The 16390-nt window shown below is 57.6% G+C and overlaps 4 protein-coding genes and 1 non-coding gene across 6 annotated transcripts; 2 read left to right on the forward strand and 3 right to left on the reverse strand.

Moving 5' to 3' along the window:
- Positions 1-808: 808 nt before the first annotated feature.
- On the reverse strand, positions 809-879 carry TRNAG-CCC (transfer RNA glycine (anticodon CCC)). Its single transcript has one exon. It is a non-coding gene; the product is annotated as a tRNA-Gly (tRNA).
- Positions 880-984: 105 nt separating this feature from the next.
- Positions 985-5788, forward strand: PCYOX1 (prenylcysteine oxidase 1). Its single transcript, XM_059490934.1, has 6 exons — positions 985-1072; positions 1680-1886; positions 2448-2622; positions 2902-3113; positions 3798-3950; positions 4316-5788. The coding sequence occupies exons 1-6, from the start codon at positions 985-987 to the stop codon at positions 4972-4974; spliced, it is 1494 nt and encodes a 497-aa protein (XP_059346917.1). The 3' UTR covers positions 4975-5788.
- Positions 5789-5893: 105 nt separating this feature from the next.
- On the reverse strand, positions 5894-7762 carry SNRPG (small nuclear ribonucleoprotein polypeptide G). Its single transcript, XM_059490935.1, has 4 exons — positions 7669-7762; positions 7438-7460; positions 6859-6983; positions 5894-6063 (listed from the first exon to the last, which is right to left on the reverse strand). The coding sequence occupies exons 1-4, from the start codon at positions 7698-7700 to the stop codon at positions 6013-6015; spliced, it is 231 nt and encodes a 76-aa protein (XP_059346918.1). The 5' UTR covers positions 7701-7762; the 3' UTR covers positions 5894-6012.
- A 402-nt stretch (positions 7763-8164) lies between these two features.
- LOC132085362 (prenylcysteine oxidase 1-like) lies at positions 8165-13129 on the forward strand. The gene is made up of 6 exons (XM_059490809.1): positions 8165-8462; positions 9230-9436; positions 9981-10155; positions 10435-10646; positions 10797-10949; positions 11325-13129. The coding sequence occupies exons 1-6, from the start codon at positions 8372-8374 to the stop codon at positions 11981-11983; spliced, it is 1497 nt and encodes a 498-aa protein (XP_059346792.1). The 5' UTR covers positions 8165-8371; the 3' UTR covers positions 11984-13129.
- A 66-nt stretch (positions 13130-13195) lies between these two features.
- Positions 13196-16261, reverse strand: FAM136A (family with sequence similarity 136 member A). Of its 2 annotated transcripts, XM_059490810.1 has the most exons (4): positions 16157-16261; positions 15187-15327; positions 14529-14784; positions 13196-13665 (listed from the first exon to the last, which is right to left on the reverse strand). In XM_059490810.1, exons 1-3 carry the CDS (start codon positions 16241-16243, stop codon positions 14596-14598), a joined length of 417 nt encoding a protein of 138 aa, XP_059346793.1. In that variant the 5' UTR covers positions 16244-16261; the 3' UTR covers positions 13196-13665; positions 14529-14595. The 2 variants fall into 2 exon arrangements, 1 of the variants encoding a protein (XP_059346793.1); XR_009420203.1 differs by lacking the exons at positions 14529-14784; positions 15187-15327; positions 16157-16261 and adding an exon at positions 13910-13994.
- Positions 16262-16390: the final 129 nt, after the last annotated feature.

Consider the following 16390-nt stretch of genomic DNA (forward strand, 5'->3'; position numbering starts at 1 on the left):
ATGGCAATAAAGGTGGGAAAATAAAGGTGTTGAAAGAAAGAAATTTAAAATTTAAAAAGTAAAAAGAAAATAAATAAAAGGAGTTAAAACCGCGTTGGAAAGGTGTATGCGCGTAAGGGACATGCGGGCACCAAGAATAGGGCCAGCAGGGCTGGGAAATAAGGGTATTAAAAGTAAAGGAGATAAAGGCGTTAAAATAGAAGTGTCTAAAATGGAGGAGTTTAAAATTACAGGATTAAATATGAAAGAATTGAAAGTAAAGTCGTGGTGAAAAGGGACAGGTGGGCATCGGGAATGAGGCAATGAGGTGGGGAAATAAAGTTTATAAAATACAGGGACTAAAAGAAAGATTACTAAAATAAAGTAATTAAAATAAATTATAAACATTTAATAATTAGAGGAACTAAACATGAGGATTTAAAAATTAAAAAATCAAAGGAAAAGGGATTAAAAGCAGTGTGAAAAAGTTCATGTAGGGACCAGCAACAGAGGCCAGGGGCAGGAGAGAATAAAAATAAGCGAGTTAGAATAAAGTAGCTGAAATAAATGAGTTTAAAAGAAAAGGGTTTAAACGAAAATAATTTAAAACCAAGGCATTAAAATAAAATAATTAAAAGCAAAGAGATTTTAAAAAAGGGATTAAAAGCAGAGCGAAAAGGTACATGTGGGCACCGAGAAAGGGGCACCTTCTGCAAGGGCGGGAAAATGAAAATAAAGGAGTTAAATGAACATAATTAAAAGTAAAGGCAGTAAAAGACTGTACTTTGAAATTCAGATTAAAATAAGTAAATGAAACGTAAAAGATCTGTGCGCCGCCCGGGAATCGAACCCGGGTCGCAAGAATGGGAATCTTGCATGATACCACTACACCAGCGGCGCGGTTGAGAAGCGACGACTCTCCGTGTCCTTGATGATCCCGCTGTCCGCAGCCGGCCAGAGCTGCGCTCCCGGCCCGCCCATCGCCCTCTGCCCTTCCCCGCCGCCATGCCGGGCCTCGGCCGCCTCCTGACGCTCCTGCTCGGCGCTCTCTGCCCGCTCGCCCTCAGCCTCCGCCATGGGCCCTCCAAGATCGGTGCGAACGGGGACACAGCGGGCTGAGGGGAGGCGGTTGTGTGAGGGACCGGAAATTTGGGAGGGATCTGTGAGGGGAAAGCTCAGGGGGAGCTCTTAAGGGGATCTGTCAGAGGCGCTGTGAGGGGGATCCCTTGAAGGCATTTGGAGGGGAAAACTGTGAGGGGATCTGTGAGGGCGCAGGGTACCAGTGGGACCCTTTGAGGGGATCTGTGAGGAAGGAGTGAGACTTTATGGGACTTTGAGAAGATCTGTAATGAGAGGACATGAGGGCACCTATGTGGGTCAGGGAGTATGGGGGACATGTTCCGTGAGGGATCTGAAGTGGGGGAATCCATGAGGGATCTGTGTCGGGTCAGGGAGGTTGGGAGGGGGCTGCGAGGAAGGTGCAAGGGGGGACCCCATGAAGGTCAGCGGGGGCCTGTGAGGGGATCTTTGAGGGGCAGGGGATATGAGATGGGTTCCTTTGAGGGGATTGGGGTGAGGAGGCCATGAGGGATCTGTGAAGGGGCTCCCTTGAGGGGATCTCTCATGCAGGGGCCTGTGAGGGGGGTGTGTGAGGGGGGGGTTCATGGGGCTGTGAAGGTGACCGTGCCCCCTTCTCGCAGCCGTGGTGGGCGGCGGGATCGGCGGCTCGGCCGCCGCGTATTTCCTGCGGCAGAAGTTCGGCCGCAGCGTGCAGCTGCACGTGCTGGAGAAGGCAGCGCTGGGCGGCCGGCTGGACACGCTGGACGTGGAGGGGGCCAGCTACGAGGCAGGGGGGTCCGTGATCCACCCCCTCAACCTGCACATGAAGCATTTTGTCCAGGAGCTGGGTGAGCATGGACACCCCACCTTGGTGTTTCCCAGTCCCAAAATTGTGCCTTGATCCGAAAATGATCCCCCTGGGTGCTCTGGGTCCCACTCTGCTGGGGGACATCCCCTTGGAAGCCCCTTATCCACCCCCAGTAGTCCCCCATATCCTTCCCCAATAGTTCCTGTTCTTTTGCCAATATCCCCCCATATACTTCCCTATTAATCACCTTTGTCCAACATCTCTCACTCACAGGACACTTTCCTTCCCAAATAGCCCACCATGATTTCCCCCATGCCCCTTGTGGTACCCCAGCCCCACTCCAGGCAAAGGAAACACACATCCCAGTGGGAATGGTTTCACCTCTGTCCATATGTGACCTCCTTATGGCATCATAAAGGCCCCAAAATCACCTCCAATCACTCCCTGGCCTGTGATCAAGGGCTAATTCCCCTTTCCACACTTTGGCACTCCAGTCACTCACCCATATCAGCATGTAGCCAGCTTATCTCTAGGCAGTTATAAGTGAGGTAGAATAGCTCTGCCTTTCCCAGAATTACCTTTTTCTGTCCTTTTCCCAAAGGCCTCTCGGTCGCCTCACCCCAGGGCAGCCTTGCAGGCATTTACAATGGGGAGGAATTTGTGTTTGAGGAGAGCAGCTGGTCCTTCATCAACCTCCTCAAGCTGCTGTGGCACTATGGGCTCAACCCCCTGCGCATGTCCATGTGGGTGGAGGACATCCTGGACAAGTTCATGAGGTGGGCTGGGGTCCTGAAGGGGAAAAATTGGGAAAGGGACATTAGGGACACCTCATGCCATGGGACACCTTGCTCTGTCCCTGGTGGCTCCAAGCTCCGTCCTTGGGCACTTCCAGGGGTGGTGCAGCCGCTCCATCCTCATAAAAGTCCCCAATCTGGAACCTGAACCTGCCCTCTTGAGCCTCCTTGTCCTGCGGTCCCCCAGAGCCACCCCGTGAGCTCCCCGCGGGTGCCAGGGCCAGAGCTCACTGACAGGACAATCCCTGTGGGCACCGACAGGATCTACCGGTACCAGATGCACGACTACGCCTTCAGCAGCAACGAGCGCCTGCTGCACGCCCTGGGCGGCGACGACTTCGCGCGGCTGCTGAACCAGAGCATCGACGAGGCCATGCAGAAAGCAGGCTTCTCCCAGAAATTCATCAACCACGTGGTGTGTCCTGCCATGAGGGTCAATTACGGCCAAGGGGTCGCCATCCCTGGCTTTGTAGGTGAGTGTTTGAGGGAGCCTCCCATCCTGGGTGTGGAGAATGGATTGGAAGAGAACAGAGATGGTTCTGTGGGCAGCCTTGTCCTTGATGAGCTGGCAGCTGTACTAATTACCAAAGAATGGAAGCAGCCTTGCCCTGGACAGGTCACCAGCCTGCCCAGTGAGGATGTGTGGTATAAAAGAGTGGGTTGGGCAGCGGTGAGGAAGAGGAAGGAGGAAGAGAGAAGGGGAAGAGAGGAGTCAGTGTTGCGTGGTGCTGCCCATTTACAGAAAAAAAAATGGAAGTTTACTGTAAAGGATAATAAAGGGCTGGTGCTGGCCACTATCTTGGCTGTCAGTTGTTCAAGTCCAGCAGCAATGGGGAAAATCTTCAGCATCAGTCATTTCAGCCCACTGTCAATGGGGAAAGGTTTGGAAGTTTTATTGAAGTGTAATAAAAGGCTGATGCTAGCCACTATCTTGGCTGTCAGTTGTTCAAGTCCAGCAGCAATGGGGAAAATCATCTGGGTCCACCAACAATTGGTGCCCCATGTGAGGAGTGCCAAAAGCTACACCACCCATCCTGGCTGTTGGGTTCCTGCTCCCTGGGCTCCCAGCTCTGTGTCCCAAAGGGACATTTAATGCCCCCAGTTTTGCAGTTTGTTTTTCCAGTGTTTCCCTGCTGACAGAGGTGGTTTCCTTGCAGGTGCTGTGTCTCTGGCCGGGGTGCAGTCGGGCCTTTGGTCTGTGAAAGGGGGGAACAAACTCGTGTGCTCCGGCCTCATCTACTCCTCCAAGGCCGAGGTTATCCCGGGAACAGTCGTGTCCATAGAGCCAAAAACCAGACACCAGCGTGGTGGTGAGTGGGGCTGGAGTTCCCTTCAGTGGGGAGGGGATGGTGACACTGGAGAACTCGGCGCCTTCTGAGTGTCTAAGTGAAAATTCCTGCCTGGGAGGCTGGGGAGGGGCTGGGATAGGATTCCCAGAGCTGTTGCCTGGAAGTGTCCAAGGCCAGATTGGATGGAGCTTGGAGCAGCCTGGAACAGTGGAATGTGTCCCTGCCATGGAACTGGATGGGCTTCAGGATCCCTTCCAGTCCAACCCATTCCATGAAAACAGGGCTCCAAACCCAGCTGCACAAATTGATGAACCCAAATGTTGGGATGCCAGGGACAGTTGGGATTCCTCCCAGCAGGGTCAGGATAACCGAGCTGCTCTCCACAGGGGATGTGGTGAAGCTCTACGAGGTCACCTACAACACGTCCTCGGGGCTCACAGGGGACACCTACGACATCGTGGTCATCGCGGCGCCGCTCGGCCGCAAGATGGCCAACATCACCTTCCGCAACTTCGACCCTCCCATCCCGGAATTCCCCAATCCCTACCACCAGACCGTCACCACCCTGGTGCACGGGCGCTTGAACACCTCCTTCTTTGGCTACCAGGACCCCCAGGCCTTTCCCTTTGGGGCCATTTTCACCACGGACAACCCCAAACTGTTCATCAACAGCCTGGGTGTGGTGTCCCCCGTGGGTGACACGGGCACGGGCGAGACGCTGCCGCTGCCCTCGGCCGTCTGGAAGGTGTTTTCCAACGAGGAGCTCAGCAAGGAGCAGCTCAATTTGCTCTTCTCCTCCTACGACTCGGTGAAGGTGAAGCCGTGGCTGGCGTATCCCCAGTACAGCGCTCCCGAGAGGTTTCCCCCCATCGTGCTGCACGAGCGGCTCTACTACCTGAACGGGCTGGAGCGCGCCGCCAGCGCCATGGAGATGAGCGCCATCGCCGCCCGCAACGCCGCCCTGCTCGCCTTCCACCGCTGGCACGGCCACGGCGCCAGCGTCGACCAGGAGGACCTGCACGAGAGGCTCAAAACGGAGCTCTGACACGCCCCCGGGGCTTAATTAACGCTAACGAACTCTGTGCTGCGCCCCTCCTAGGAGGTGTTCCGTAGGATCGTGGGATCCTTAGGATTGGAGGGTCTTAGATCATAATGACCCTCAAGATGCCATAATTAACTCTAATGAACTTTGCCCCTCCAAGGAGGTGTTTCATAGGATCAAGGGATCCTTAAGACTGGAAGATCTTCAAGACCATCAAGATCTTCAAAAACGTCAAGACCTTCAAGATGCTGTAATAAACTCTAATGAACTCCATACTTTGCTCCTCCAAGGAGGAGTTTCATAGGATCAGGGGATCCTTAAGGTTGGATGAGTTTCAAGAAGATCAAGACCTTCAGGATCATCAAAACCTTCAAGACCTTCTAGATCCTCAAGACCCTCAAGTCCAACCATCAACCCAACTGTGTTCACCGCTAATGGTTTTCTCAAGTGCCACGTCCATGTGTTTTGGAAACTTTCAGGGATTCTGACTCTGCCACAGCCTAGGCTGGACAACTCTTCCTTCCATGACAAAATTCCTCCCAGTATCTCATCTTGATGTCCCCCAGTGCCACCTGGAGGCTGTGTGGCCAGCTCAGGAGGGAACAGGAGCAGTGAAGCCTTCCCAAGTAAGCCGGGACAATTTTTCCTGCCAAAGAAAAATTCCTCAGGGAGAAGATGAGCTGCTGGGAGCTGCCAAAGTGGGTGGGAAAGAGGAAAAAACACCAATATCCATCACTGTGTTCAGGTATGAAGGAGTTAATAAAGAATTGTTAAGTGTCCATGTTTTGAAAGAGAAAACCACCAAAAATAGCACAAATTTAACACCTACTCCCATAAATGAAAAGGTTTTCCATGAGTTTTCCCAGGGTTGGGAGCAGAATTAACACCCAGCTGCCAAAAATTGACATGAGAAAGGCTTGAGTTAGGTCAACCATTACAAAACTGATTTAATAACAAAACCAAAATAATTGTTCACTCCTGGGTGGCATTGTGGACGAGGGAACGGAACCGGTGGGTGGGGATTTGGGGTTTTCCAGGGGTTTATACTCGTTCCAAAGCTTCCAGCATGATGATGCTGTTCCCTCGGATCACCTGCAACGGGGAAGGTGAGAGCTGTTACCTCTGATTGAAAGTAACAGCTTGTTTCAGTTTGTTTCCCCAAAAATCCCTGAAAATTTGGCTGCAATTTCCCCACAAGGATGAAACCAGATGGACTTCCCATTCCTGTTCCTCACCAAACCTCCTGCTCATTTCACACACAGCTCCACCAGTGCTCCCAGTGCCTTTAGCACCTCACTCCCAGTACACCCAGTACTCCCAGTGTCCTCAGCACCCCAATCCCAGTACTCCCAGTGCACTCAGCACCCCCATCCCAGTACACCCAGTACTCTCAGTGCCTTCAGCACCCCAATCCCAGTGCTCCCAGTGCCTTCAGCACCCCACTCCCAGTGTCCTCAGCACCCCAATCCCAGTGCTCCCAGTGCTCTCAGCACCCCCATCCCAGTGCTCCCAGTACTCCCAGTGTCCTCAGCACCCCAATCCCAGTACTCCCAGTGTCCTCAGCACCCCCATCCCAGTGCTCCCAGTGCCCTCAGCACCCCAATCCCAGTGCTCCCAGTACTCCCAGTGCCCTCAGCACCCCCATCCCAGTGCTCCCAGTGCCCTCAGCACCCCAATCCCAGTACTCCCAGTACTCCCAGTGCCCTCAGCACCCCCATCCCAGTGCTCCCAGTGTCCTCAGCACCCCGCTCCCAGTGCTCCCAGTGCTCTCAGCACCCCAATCCCAGTATTCCCAGTACTCCCAGTGCCCTCAGCACCCCAATCCCAGTACTCCCAGTGCTCCCAGTGTCCTCAGCACCCCGCTCCCAGTGCTCCCAGTGCCCTCACCACCATGCCGATGTTGTTCTGCTGCCCGCCCGCCGCCATCTCCACGCACTCGTCGATCACCAGGTTCATGAAGGGGTCGAAGCCCCGCAGGATGCCCTGCACGTGCCGGCCGCCGTTCAGCTTCACTGCGGGAACGCAGGGGTTAAAGGGGGACGGTTCCCAAAATGGGAGAGTTCCCAAAACGGGACTGTTTGCCCCCAAATCTGCAGCTTGGAATGAGCGGGACCCGCAGGGGGTGAATGGGAAGGAAGGACTGAGCACAACCCATAATGAGATAAGGGGAAAAGAATGAATTTTCAACTCATTTTATAGTTAAGTTAATGAATTACGGCTTAATGAGCGAATTAGAATTTTAATTAATGAGCTGCAAGGTTTGAAATCCATCAGGGATGTTGCAGGGGGCAGACCCGAGTGCCAGCCCCAGCAGCCGGGACCCCCTCCCTGGGCTCTGTGAGGGGTGGGCGGGGGTCCCCAAAACCGGGCCCTGCTGGGGGGCGGGCGGGGATCCCCGGGCACCGTGAGGGGAGCGGGCTGGGGTCGCGGGCAGAGGATCGGGGTGGGATCGGTTCCAGAACTCACACGACAGCTTCTTGTCCATGAACCTGCAACGAGAAGGCAGCGGGTGAGCACCGGCTGGTGGGGACGGGGCAGGAGCCCCCCGCCATTATCCCCTCACGAACCGCCCCCTCCCGCCGCCATTGCAGCGGAGCACCGGCCAGCGGCGGAACGCGCCGTTCCGGTGCCCGCTTCCCCCACACCGTGCCCGGCTCCCCTCGCCCCCCGGTGCAGCCCCGGCCCCTCCGGACGCACTTTTTCAGCTCGGGCGGGTGCGCTTTGCTCATGGCGCCCGCAGCCCCCGGCCCGTCTCTGCCGCGCTGCCGCGCTCTGACGTCACCGCGCCGTGCGTCTCTCCGCGCCAGCCAATGGCGAGGCTCGGGGCGCTACCGCACTCACCCGAGTAGCGGCGCAACCAGGGGAAGGCAGCGGGGCGCAAAGGGGGGGAAGCAGGGGGCGGTGAGGGGAGTGCGCGGCTACACGGGGAGGTACGGCGGCATGGCCCCCACGGCGTGCGGCGCGTGTGCGCGCATGTTGTGTGTGAGTCTGCCTTTGTTCATGTGTGTCCACATGTGCACACGTGTGTGTGTGAAATGTTCACATGTGCGCAGGGTCTTGGGCATTTCATCCTCCATGGCGGCGGCGCCGCCCTCTTCGGCTGTTGCCGTCCGCCGGTGCTGCCGCGTGAGCCCTGGGCAGCCCGAGGGACGCCGGCTCCTCGCAAGATGGCGGCGGGCGGGCGGCCGGAGGGGCCGGGGGACCGGGAAAATTAAAGCAATGGACTTAAACTGAATTAATTAAAAGTAGATGAAGTAAAAGAAAGGACTTTGGAATTCAGGATAAAAGGACGCATTTCGTAATTCTGGATAACAATTCAGAGGGACACAAAAGGTCCGTGCGCCCCCTGGAATCGAACCCGCTCCCGGTCCGCCCATCGCCCTCTGCCCTCCCCGCCGCCATGCCGGGCCTCGGCCGTGTGTTGCCGCTGCTGCTGCTCGCCGCGCTCTGCCCACCCGCCCTCAGCCTCCGCCATGGGCCCTCCAAGATCGGTGCGAACGGGGATAGAGCGGGCCATGGCCGCGGGATCAGGGGAGGCGGTTGTGTGACGGAGGGCGGCTGTCAGGGACGGGGAACTGGGGCAGGGATCTGTGAGGGGAAAGCTCAGGGGAGATCTCTTAAGGAGATCTGTCAGATCTGTCACAGGCGCGGTGAGGGGGTGTCCCTTGAAGGGATGAGGGGATCTGGGAGGAGCAGGGGGTGCCCCTGGGATCCTTTCAGGGGATCCGTGAGGATAAAGGAAAATTCCTTGAGGGACATTGAAGGGATCTGTCATGGGAGGCCCCTGAGGGGACCTATGTGGGTCAGGGAGTATGGGGGGTGTCCCATGAGGGATCTAAAGTGGGGGGAACAGTGAGGGATCTGTGGGGGTCAGGGAAAGGTGAGCAGAGGATCCTTTGAGGGGATCTGTGAGGAAGGTGCAATGGGGGACCCCTCAAGGTCCTTGAAGGTCAAGGGGAGCCTGTGAGGGGACCTTCAAGGGCCAGGGGATATGGAGGGGGCTCCTTCGAGGGGATTGGGGTGGCGAGGCCATGACGGGTGTGTGAGAGAATTCCCCAGAGGGGATCTGTCATGCAGGGGTCCGTGAGGGATCTGTAAGGGGGCTCCCTTGATGGAATAAGGGTGGTGGGTCCTTGAGGGGTCTGTGAGGGGTTCCTGTGAGGGGATTGGGGTGGGGAGCCCATGAGGGGCCTGTGAGGGGGGTGTGTGAGGGGGGGGTTCATGGGGCTGTGAAGGTGACCGTGCCCCCTTCTCGCAGCCGTGGTGGGCGGCGGGATCGGCGGCTCGGCCGCCGCGTATTTCCTGCGGCAGAAGTTCGGCCGCAGCGTGCAGCTGCACGTGCTGGAGAAGGCAGCGCTGGGCGGCCGGCTGGACACGCTGGACGTGGAGGGGGCCAGCTACGAGGCAGGGGGGTCCGTGATCCACCCCCTCAACCTGCACATGAAGCATTTTGTCCAGGAGCTGGGTGAGCATGGACACCCCACCTTGGTGTTTCCCAGTCCCAAAATTGTGCCTTGATCCGAAAATGATCCCCCTGTGCTCTGGGTCCCACTCTGCTGGGGGACATCCCTCAAAAGAACAAGGCTTGGTAGCTCCTTATCCACCTCCAGTAGTCCCCAATATCCTTCCCCAATAGTTCCTGTTCTTTTGCCAATATTCCCCCATTTACTTCCCTAGTAATCACCTTTGTCCAATATCCCCCACTCACAGGACACTTTCCTTCCCAAATAGCCCATCACCTCCCCCATGCCCCACTCCAGGAAAAGGAAACCCACATCCCAGTGGGAATGGTTTCACCTCTGTCCATATGTGACCTCCTTATGGCATCATAAAGGTCCAAAAACCACCTCCAATCACTCCCTGACTAATTCCCCTTTCCACACTTTGGCACTCCAATTTTCAATCACTCATTCTTATCAGCACGAAGCCAGGTTATCTGAGGAAGTTGTAACTCAGGTGGAATAGCTCTGCCTTTGCCTAAATTACCTTTTTCTGTCATTTTCCCAAAGGCCTTTCAGCCAACACACTCCCGGGCGGCCCCTCAGGTGTTTATAACGGGGAGGAATTTGTGTTTGAGGAGAGCAGCTGGTCCTTCATCAACCGCCCCAAGCTGCTGTGGCACTATGGGCTCAACCCCCTGCGCATGTCCATGTGGGTGGAGGACATCCTGGACAAGTTCATGAGGTGGGCTGGGGTCCTGAAGGGGAAAAATTGGGAAAGGGACATTAGGGACACCTCATGCCATGGGACACCTTGCTCTGTCCCTGGTGGCTCCAAGCTCCGTCCTTGGGCACTTCCAGGGGTGGTGCAGCCGCTCCATCCTCATAAAAGTCCCCAATCTGGAACCTGAACCTGCCCTCTTGAGCCTCCTTGTCCTGCGGTCCCCCAGAGCCACCCCGTGAGCTCCCCGCGGGTGCCAGGGCCAGAGCTCACTGACAGGACAATCCCTGTGGGCACTGACAGGATCTACCGGTACCAGATGCACGACTACGCCTTCAGCAGCAACGAGCGCCTGCTGCACGCCCTGGGCGGCGACGACTTCGCACGGCTGCTGAACCAGAGCATCGACGAGGCCATGCAGAAAGCAGGCTTCTCCCAGAAATTCATCAACCACGTGGTGTGTCCCATCATGAGGTTTGCTTATGGCCAAGGGGTCACCGTCAATGGCTTTGTTGGTGAGTGTGTGGAGGAGCCTCCCATCCTGGCTGTTGGGTTCCTGCTCTCTGGCTCCCAGCTCTGTGTCCCAAAGGGACATTTAATGCCCCCAGTTTTGCAGTTTGTTTTTCCAGTGTTTCCCTGCTCTGACAGAGGTGATTTCCTTGCAGGTGCTCTCCTTTCAGCCTGGCTGGAGTCAGGCCTTTGGTCTGTGAAAGGGGGGAACAAACTCGTGTGCTCCGGCCTCATCTACTCCTCCAAGGCCGAGGTTATCCCGGGAACAGTCGTGTCCATAGAGCCAAAAACCAGACACCAGCGTGGTGGTGAGTGGGGCTGGAGTTCCCTTCAGTGGGGAGGGGATGGTGACACTGGAGAGCAATCTTGGCCCCATGGAGGGTTTCAAAATGAACATTCCTCCCTGGGGTGCTGGCATGGGATTCCCAGAGGAGCTGTGGCTGTCCCTGCATCCCCAGAAGTGTCCAAGGTCAGACTGGGTGGGCTTAGAGCAAGCTGGGATAGAGGAATGTGTCTCTACCATGGAACTGGATGGGCTTTAGGATCCCTTCCAATCCAAAACCTTCCATGAAAACAGGGCTCCAAACCCAGCTGCACAAATTGATGAACCCAAATGTTGGGATGCCAGGGACAGTTGGGATTCCCTCCCAGCAGGGTCAGGATAACCGAGCTGCTCTCCACAGGGGACACGGTGAAGCTCTATGAGGTCACCTACAACACGTCCTCGGGGCTCACAGGGGACACCTACGACATCGTGGTCATCGCGGCGCCACTCGGCTGCAAGATGGCCAACATCACCTTCCGCAACTTCGACCCTCCCATCCCGGAATTCCCCAATCCCTTCCAGCAGATCTTCACCACCCTGGTGCACGGGCGCTTGAACACCTCCTTCTTTGGCTACCAGGACCCCCAGGATTTTCATCTTGGAGCTGTTTTCACTACGGACAATCCCAAACTGTTCTTCAACAGCGTGAACCTGGAGCCCCCCGTGGGTGACACGGGCACGGGCGAGACGCTGCCACTGCCCTCGGCCGTCTGGAAGGTGTTTTCCAACGAGGAGCTCAGCAAGGAGCAGCTCAATTTGCTCTTCTCCTCCTACGACTCGGTGAAGGTGAAGCCGTGGCTGGCGTATCCCCAGTACAGCGCTCCCGAGAGGTTTCCCCCCATCGTGCTGCACGAGCGGCTCTACTACCTGAACGGGCTGGAGCGCGCCGCCAGCGCCATGGAGATGAGCGCCATCGCCGCCCGCAACGCCGCCCTGCTCGCCTTCCACCGCTGGCACGGCCACGGCGCCAGCGTCGACCAGGAGGACCTGCACGAGAGGCTCAAAACGGAGCTCTGACACGCCCCCGGGGCTTAATTAACGCTAACGAACTCTGTGCTGCGCCCCTCCTAGGAGGTGTTCCGTAGGATCGTGGTTTCCTTAGGATTGGAGGGTCTTCAAGAACATCATGACCTTCAACATCTTCACGAACATCAAGACCTTCAAGATGCTGTAATTAACACTAATCAACTCTATAGTTTGCCCCTCCAAGGAGGTGTTTCATAGGATCATGGGATCCTTAGGATTGGAAGGTCTTCAAGAACATCATGACCTCCAAGAACATCAAGACCTTCAAGACCATCAAGATGCCATAATTAACACTAATGAACTCAGTGCTTCACCCCTCCTAGGAGGTGTTTCATAGGATCATGGGATCCTTAAGGTCGGATGAGTTTCAAGACCTTCAAAACCATCAAGAACATCAAAACCTTCTAGACCTTCAGGATCACCAAGATCTTCAAGATCTCCAAGAATGATCAAAACTTTCAAGGCCATTAGGATCTTCAAGACCCTCAAAAACATCAAAACCTTCACAACCATCAAGAGTCTCGAAGTTGTTAGGACCTTCAAGTCCAACCATCAACCCAACCACGTTCACCATTAACGATCTCCTCAAGTGCCGCGTCCACGCGTTGTTTGGACACTTCCAAGGGTTGATGACTCTGCCACAGCCTAGGCTGGACAAGCCTTCCTTCCATGACAAAATTCCTCCCAATATCTCATCTTGACCTCCCCTGGTGCCACCTCTTTGGCCAGCTCAGGAGGGAACAGGAGCAGTGAAGCGTTCCCAACTAAGCCGGGACATTTTCTCACACAAACTCCTCAAAGACCTTGATTTATCCTTGTCTGAGATTAGGGAATTCATGAAAAATGCCATATTGACCCCAAAAGTGCCCTCCAGCTGGGAATATCAACTCCCTGGCTGTCCATCCCTCTGCCCCAACTTTTCCTGCCAATTAATTTTTCCTCAGGGTGGAAACTGGGGGGAATGGGGTGGTGGGAGCTGCCAAAATGGGTGGGAAAGAGGAAGAACCACCAATATCCATCACTGTGTTCAGGTATGAAGCTAATAAAGAATTTAACAATGTCCATGTTTTGAAGGAGAAAACCACCTAAAATAGCACAAATTTAACATTCACATCAATAAATTAAAGTTTTCCTTGAGTTTTCCCAGTGTTGGGAGTGGAATTAACACCCAGCTACCAAAAACTGGTGCGAGAAAGGCTTGAGTTAGGTCAACCATTACAAAACTGATTTAATAACAAAACCAAAATAATTGTACACTCAGGAGCAGAGTCATGGACAACGGAATGGAACTGGTGCTGGGGAATTTGAGGTTTTTCCAGGGGTTTTATACTCGTTCCAAAGCTGCCAGCGTGATGATGCTGTTCCCTCGGATCACCTGGAAGGAGGGAGCTGAGAAGCACCCAAAGCTCTGAATTCCCATTCCTGTGCTTTACCAAACTTCCCCCTCATTGCGCACACACGGCTCCACCAGTGCTCCCAGTGCCCTCAGCACCCCGTTCCCAGTGCCCTCAGCACCCTGCCGGTGTTGTTCTGTTGCCCGCCGCCATCTCCACGGACTCCTCGATGACCGTGAGGGTCCCCGGGCACCGTGAGGGGAGCGGGCTGGGGTCGCGGGCAGAGGATCGGGGTGGGATCAGTTCCAGAATTCACACGACAGCTTCTTGTCCATGAACCTGCAACGAGAAGGCAGCAGGTGAGCACCGGCTGGTGGGGACGGGGCAGGAGCCCCCCGCCATTATCCCCTCACGAACCGCCCCCTCCCGCCGCCATTGCAGCGGAGCACCGGCCAGCGGCGATGCACGCCGGGACACCGGCCAGCGGCGGACCGCGCCGTTCCGGTGCCCGGTGCCCGCTTCCCCCCACACCGTGCCCGGCTCCCCTCGCTCCCCGGCGCGGCCCCGGCCCCTCCGGACGCACTTTTTCAGTTCGGGCGGGTGCGCTTTGCTCATGGCGCCCGCAGCGCCCGGCCCGTCCCTGCCGGGCAGCCAATGGCGGCCCCCGCGGCGCTACCGCACTCACCCGAGTAGCGGCGCAGCCAGGGGAAGGCAGCGGGGCGGGAATGGAGCGAAGCAGGGTGCGGTGAGGGGAGTGCGCGGCTACACGGGGAGGTACGGCGGCATGGCCCCCACGGCGTGCGGCGCGAACGGGCACGCGGTGTGCGCGTGTGCAGGTGTGCACACCTGGGTGAGAGTGTGTGTGCACAGGGTCACACGTGTGTGTGTGTGTGTGTGTGTGTGTGTGTGCCACTGTTCCCAAGCATCACCCCCCAATACCTCCCCATACCTGCAGTGTCCCCTCAGCACCCACCCAATCAGCCCCAGTTTCCCCAGTGTCCTCCATCACCCTCTATCGCCCACTCCAGTGCCCCCCAGTTCCCCCTATTCTCCCCCATCACCCCAGTCGCCCCCATCACCCCCAGCCCCCATTGTTCTCCCCCATCACCCCCAGTGCCCCGCCAGTTCCCCCCATCACCCCCAGGACCTCCTATTCTCCCCCATCACCCCCAGCAGCACCCGCGGTTGTTGGGAGGTGCCACCTTGGCCTTTAATGAGTGCGTGCTGCTGCGGGGGTGTCCCCGGGGTGTCCCGGGGGTGTCCCCGCTGTCACTGCTGGATGCTGGCCAGCCCGTCCCGCATCTTCTTGGCCATGGCGGGCACGAGGCGCAGGTGCTGCTCCCCGCAGGTGGCCAGGCAGGCGTCCAGCTGGCCCCGCACGCGCGGCTCCGAGCCCCCCGAGTCCAGGGCGTCCTTGGCCTGGTCCGAGCACTGCAGCGAGCAGCGGCTCAGCCGGTCCTGGGGATGGCACGGTCACTGGGGACACTGGGGACACTGAGGGGACTGGGGGGGCAGCAGCTCAGCCGGTCCTGGGGATGGCACGGTCACTGGGGGGACTGGGGGGTCAGCACAGGACAGGGAGGTCAGGGGATGGACTGGGTGTAGGGGGGCACAGGGAATGCATTTGGGGGTGCAGGGATTGGGGGCTCATGTCCTGCCCAGGGCTCCCATTGCTGTCCCAGGGGTCCCAGTGCTATCCCAGGGCTCCCAGTGCTGTCCCAGGGGTACCAGCGCTACCCCAGGGCTCCCAGTGCTGTCCCCAGGGCTCCCAGTGCTATCTCAGTGCTATCCTGGTGCTGTCCCCAGGGGTCTCAGTGGGGTCCCGGTGCTGTCCCCAGGGTCCTGGTGCCCCCTCCTCACCTGGAAGTGCTCAAGCTCGGCGGTGACGATGGCCTGGGCGCGGGCCAGGGGCGCGTGGCAGCGCTCGATGCAGCGCTGCACCTCCTGCATGGACGCTGCGGCGTCCTCACAGCACCGCGCGCTGCAGCGGAACATGGCGCCCTGGGGACACAGGGGGACAAGGGGTTAACGGGGGGTACCCTGGGGACACGGGGTAATGAGGAGCAACAGGGGACATGGGGTACTCTGGGGACACGGGACACAGGGCACCCTGGGGACAGGGGTTAACGGGGGACACCAGGGGACACGGGGTACCCTGGGGACACGGGGGACACGGGGTTAACAGGGTCTGTTGGGGGGCACAGGAGATGAGCTTGGGGGGTACAGGGTTCATTTAGGGGGCACAGGGCGTGGAGGGCACAGAGTGTCTTGGGGACACAGGGAATGTATGAGGGGTACAGGAGATGTACTGGGGGCCACAGAATGTATTTAGGGGGCAGGGGGTGTGTTGGGGGGCACAGGGGATGTGTGAGGGGTATAGGAGATGAACTGTGGGGGGCACAGGGTGCATTTACAGGGCACAAGGGGATGAACTGGGGGTGCACAGGGGGTGTTTAGGGGGCACAGGGTGTGTTTGGGGGCACCGGGGATGCACTTGCAGGACACAGGGTGTGTTGGGGGGCACAGGGAATGTGTGAGGGGTACAGGACATGTACTGGGGGGGGGTACAGGGTGTGGAAGGCACAGGGTGTGTGGGGGGCACAGGGTGTGTTTAGGGGCCACAGGGTGTGTTGGGGGACACAGGAGATGCACTTGGGGGGCACAGAGGGTGTATGCGGGGGTCACAGTGAATTGGGGGGGGAGTCTCAGGGTGTGTATGGGGGCCGGTCCCGGCGCTGCTCGGGCACCCACGTGTGTGTGTGTGGGTGCCCTGGACCCCTCCCTGCCTGTCCCCCCCGTGTCCCCGCGTGTCCCCGAGTGTGCCCGGTACCTGCATGCCGCGGATCTGCTCCCGCTCCAGCCCCTGCACCGCGCTCTCCACCGCGGCCTGCACCCGGCCCTGCGCCGCCTCCGCCATGGGCCCGCTCTAAACCTTAAACCCGCCCTAAGCCCGCCCCGATCCGCCCTAAACCCGGCCCTGCACCGCCTCCACCATGGGCCCGCCCTAAACCTGCCCTCAAACCCGCCCCGATCCGCCCTAAACCAGCCCTAAACCAGCCCTAAA

This window comes from Ammospiza nelsoni, chromosome 30 (genome assembly GCF_027579445.1).
Source record: "Ammospiza nelsoni isolate bAmmNel1 chromosome 30, bAmmNel1.pri, whole genome shotgun sequence".
NCBI classification, from domain to species: domain Eukaryota; kingdom Metazoa; phylum Chordata; class Aves; order Passeriformes; family Passerellidae; genus Ammospiza; species Ammospiza nelsoni.

What these genes read in the sequence shown, in the direction of transcription:
- LOC132085362 (XM_059490809.1), top strand. Translation starts at nt 8,372, where the DNA reads ATGCCGGGCCTCGGCCGTGTGTTGCCGCTGCTGCTGCTCGCCGCGCTC. An exon ending in CCATGGGCCCTCCAAGATCG is followed by an intron (nt 8,463 to 9,229) that starts GTGCGAACGGGG and finishes CCCTTCTCGCAG; the next exon opens with CCGTGGTGGGCGGCGGGATC. An exon ending in CACCGTCAATGGCTTTGTTG is followed by an intron (nt 10,647 to 10,796) that starts GTGAGTGTGTGG and finishes ATTTCCTTGCAG; the next exon opens with GTGCTCTCCTTTCAGCCTGG.
- FAM136A (XM_059490810.1), bottom strand. Translation starts at nt 16,243, where the DNA reads ATGGCGGAGGCGGCGCAGGGCCGGGTGCAGGCCGCGGTGGAGAGCGCG. An exon ending in AGCAGATCCGCGGCATGCAG is followed by an intron (nt 15,328 to 16,156) that starts GTACCGGGCACA and finishes CTGTGTCCCCAG; the next exon opens with GGCGCCATGTTCCGCTGCAG. An exon ending in CCGAGCTTGAGCACTTCCAG is followed by an intron (nt 14,785 to 15,186) that starts GTGAGGAGGGGG and finishes TGCCATCCCCAG; the next exon opens with GACCGGCTGAGCCGCTGCTC.
- SNRPG (XM_059490935.1), bottom strand. Translation starts at nt 7,700, where the DNA reads ATGAGCAAAGCGCACCCGCCCGAGCTGAAAAA. An exon ending in CATGGACAAGAAGCTGTCGT is followed by an intron (nt 6,984 to 7,437) that starts GTGAGTTCTGGA and finishes GCGTTCCCGCAG; the next exon opens with TGAAGCTGAACGGCGGCCGG. An exon ending in AGAACAACATCGGCATGGTG is followed by an intron (nt 6,064 to 6,858) that starts GTGAGGGCACTG and finishes TCCCCGTTGCAG; the next exon opens with GTGATCCGAGGGAACAGCAT.
- PCYOX1 (XM_059490934.1), top strand. Translation starts at nt 985, where the DNA reads ATGCCGGGCCTCGGCCGCCTCCTGACGCTCCTGCTCGGCGCTCTCTGC. An exon ending in CCATGGGCCCTCCAAGATCG is followed by an intron (nt 1,073 to 1,679) that starts GTGCGAACGGGG and finishes CCCTTCTCGCAG; the next exon opens with CCGTGGTGGGCGGCGGGATC. An exon ending in GCATTTTGTCCAGGAGCTGG is followed by an intron (nt 1,887 to 2,447) that starts GTGAGCATGGAC and finishes CTTTTCCCAAAG; the next exon opens with GCCTCTCGGTCGCCTCACCC.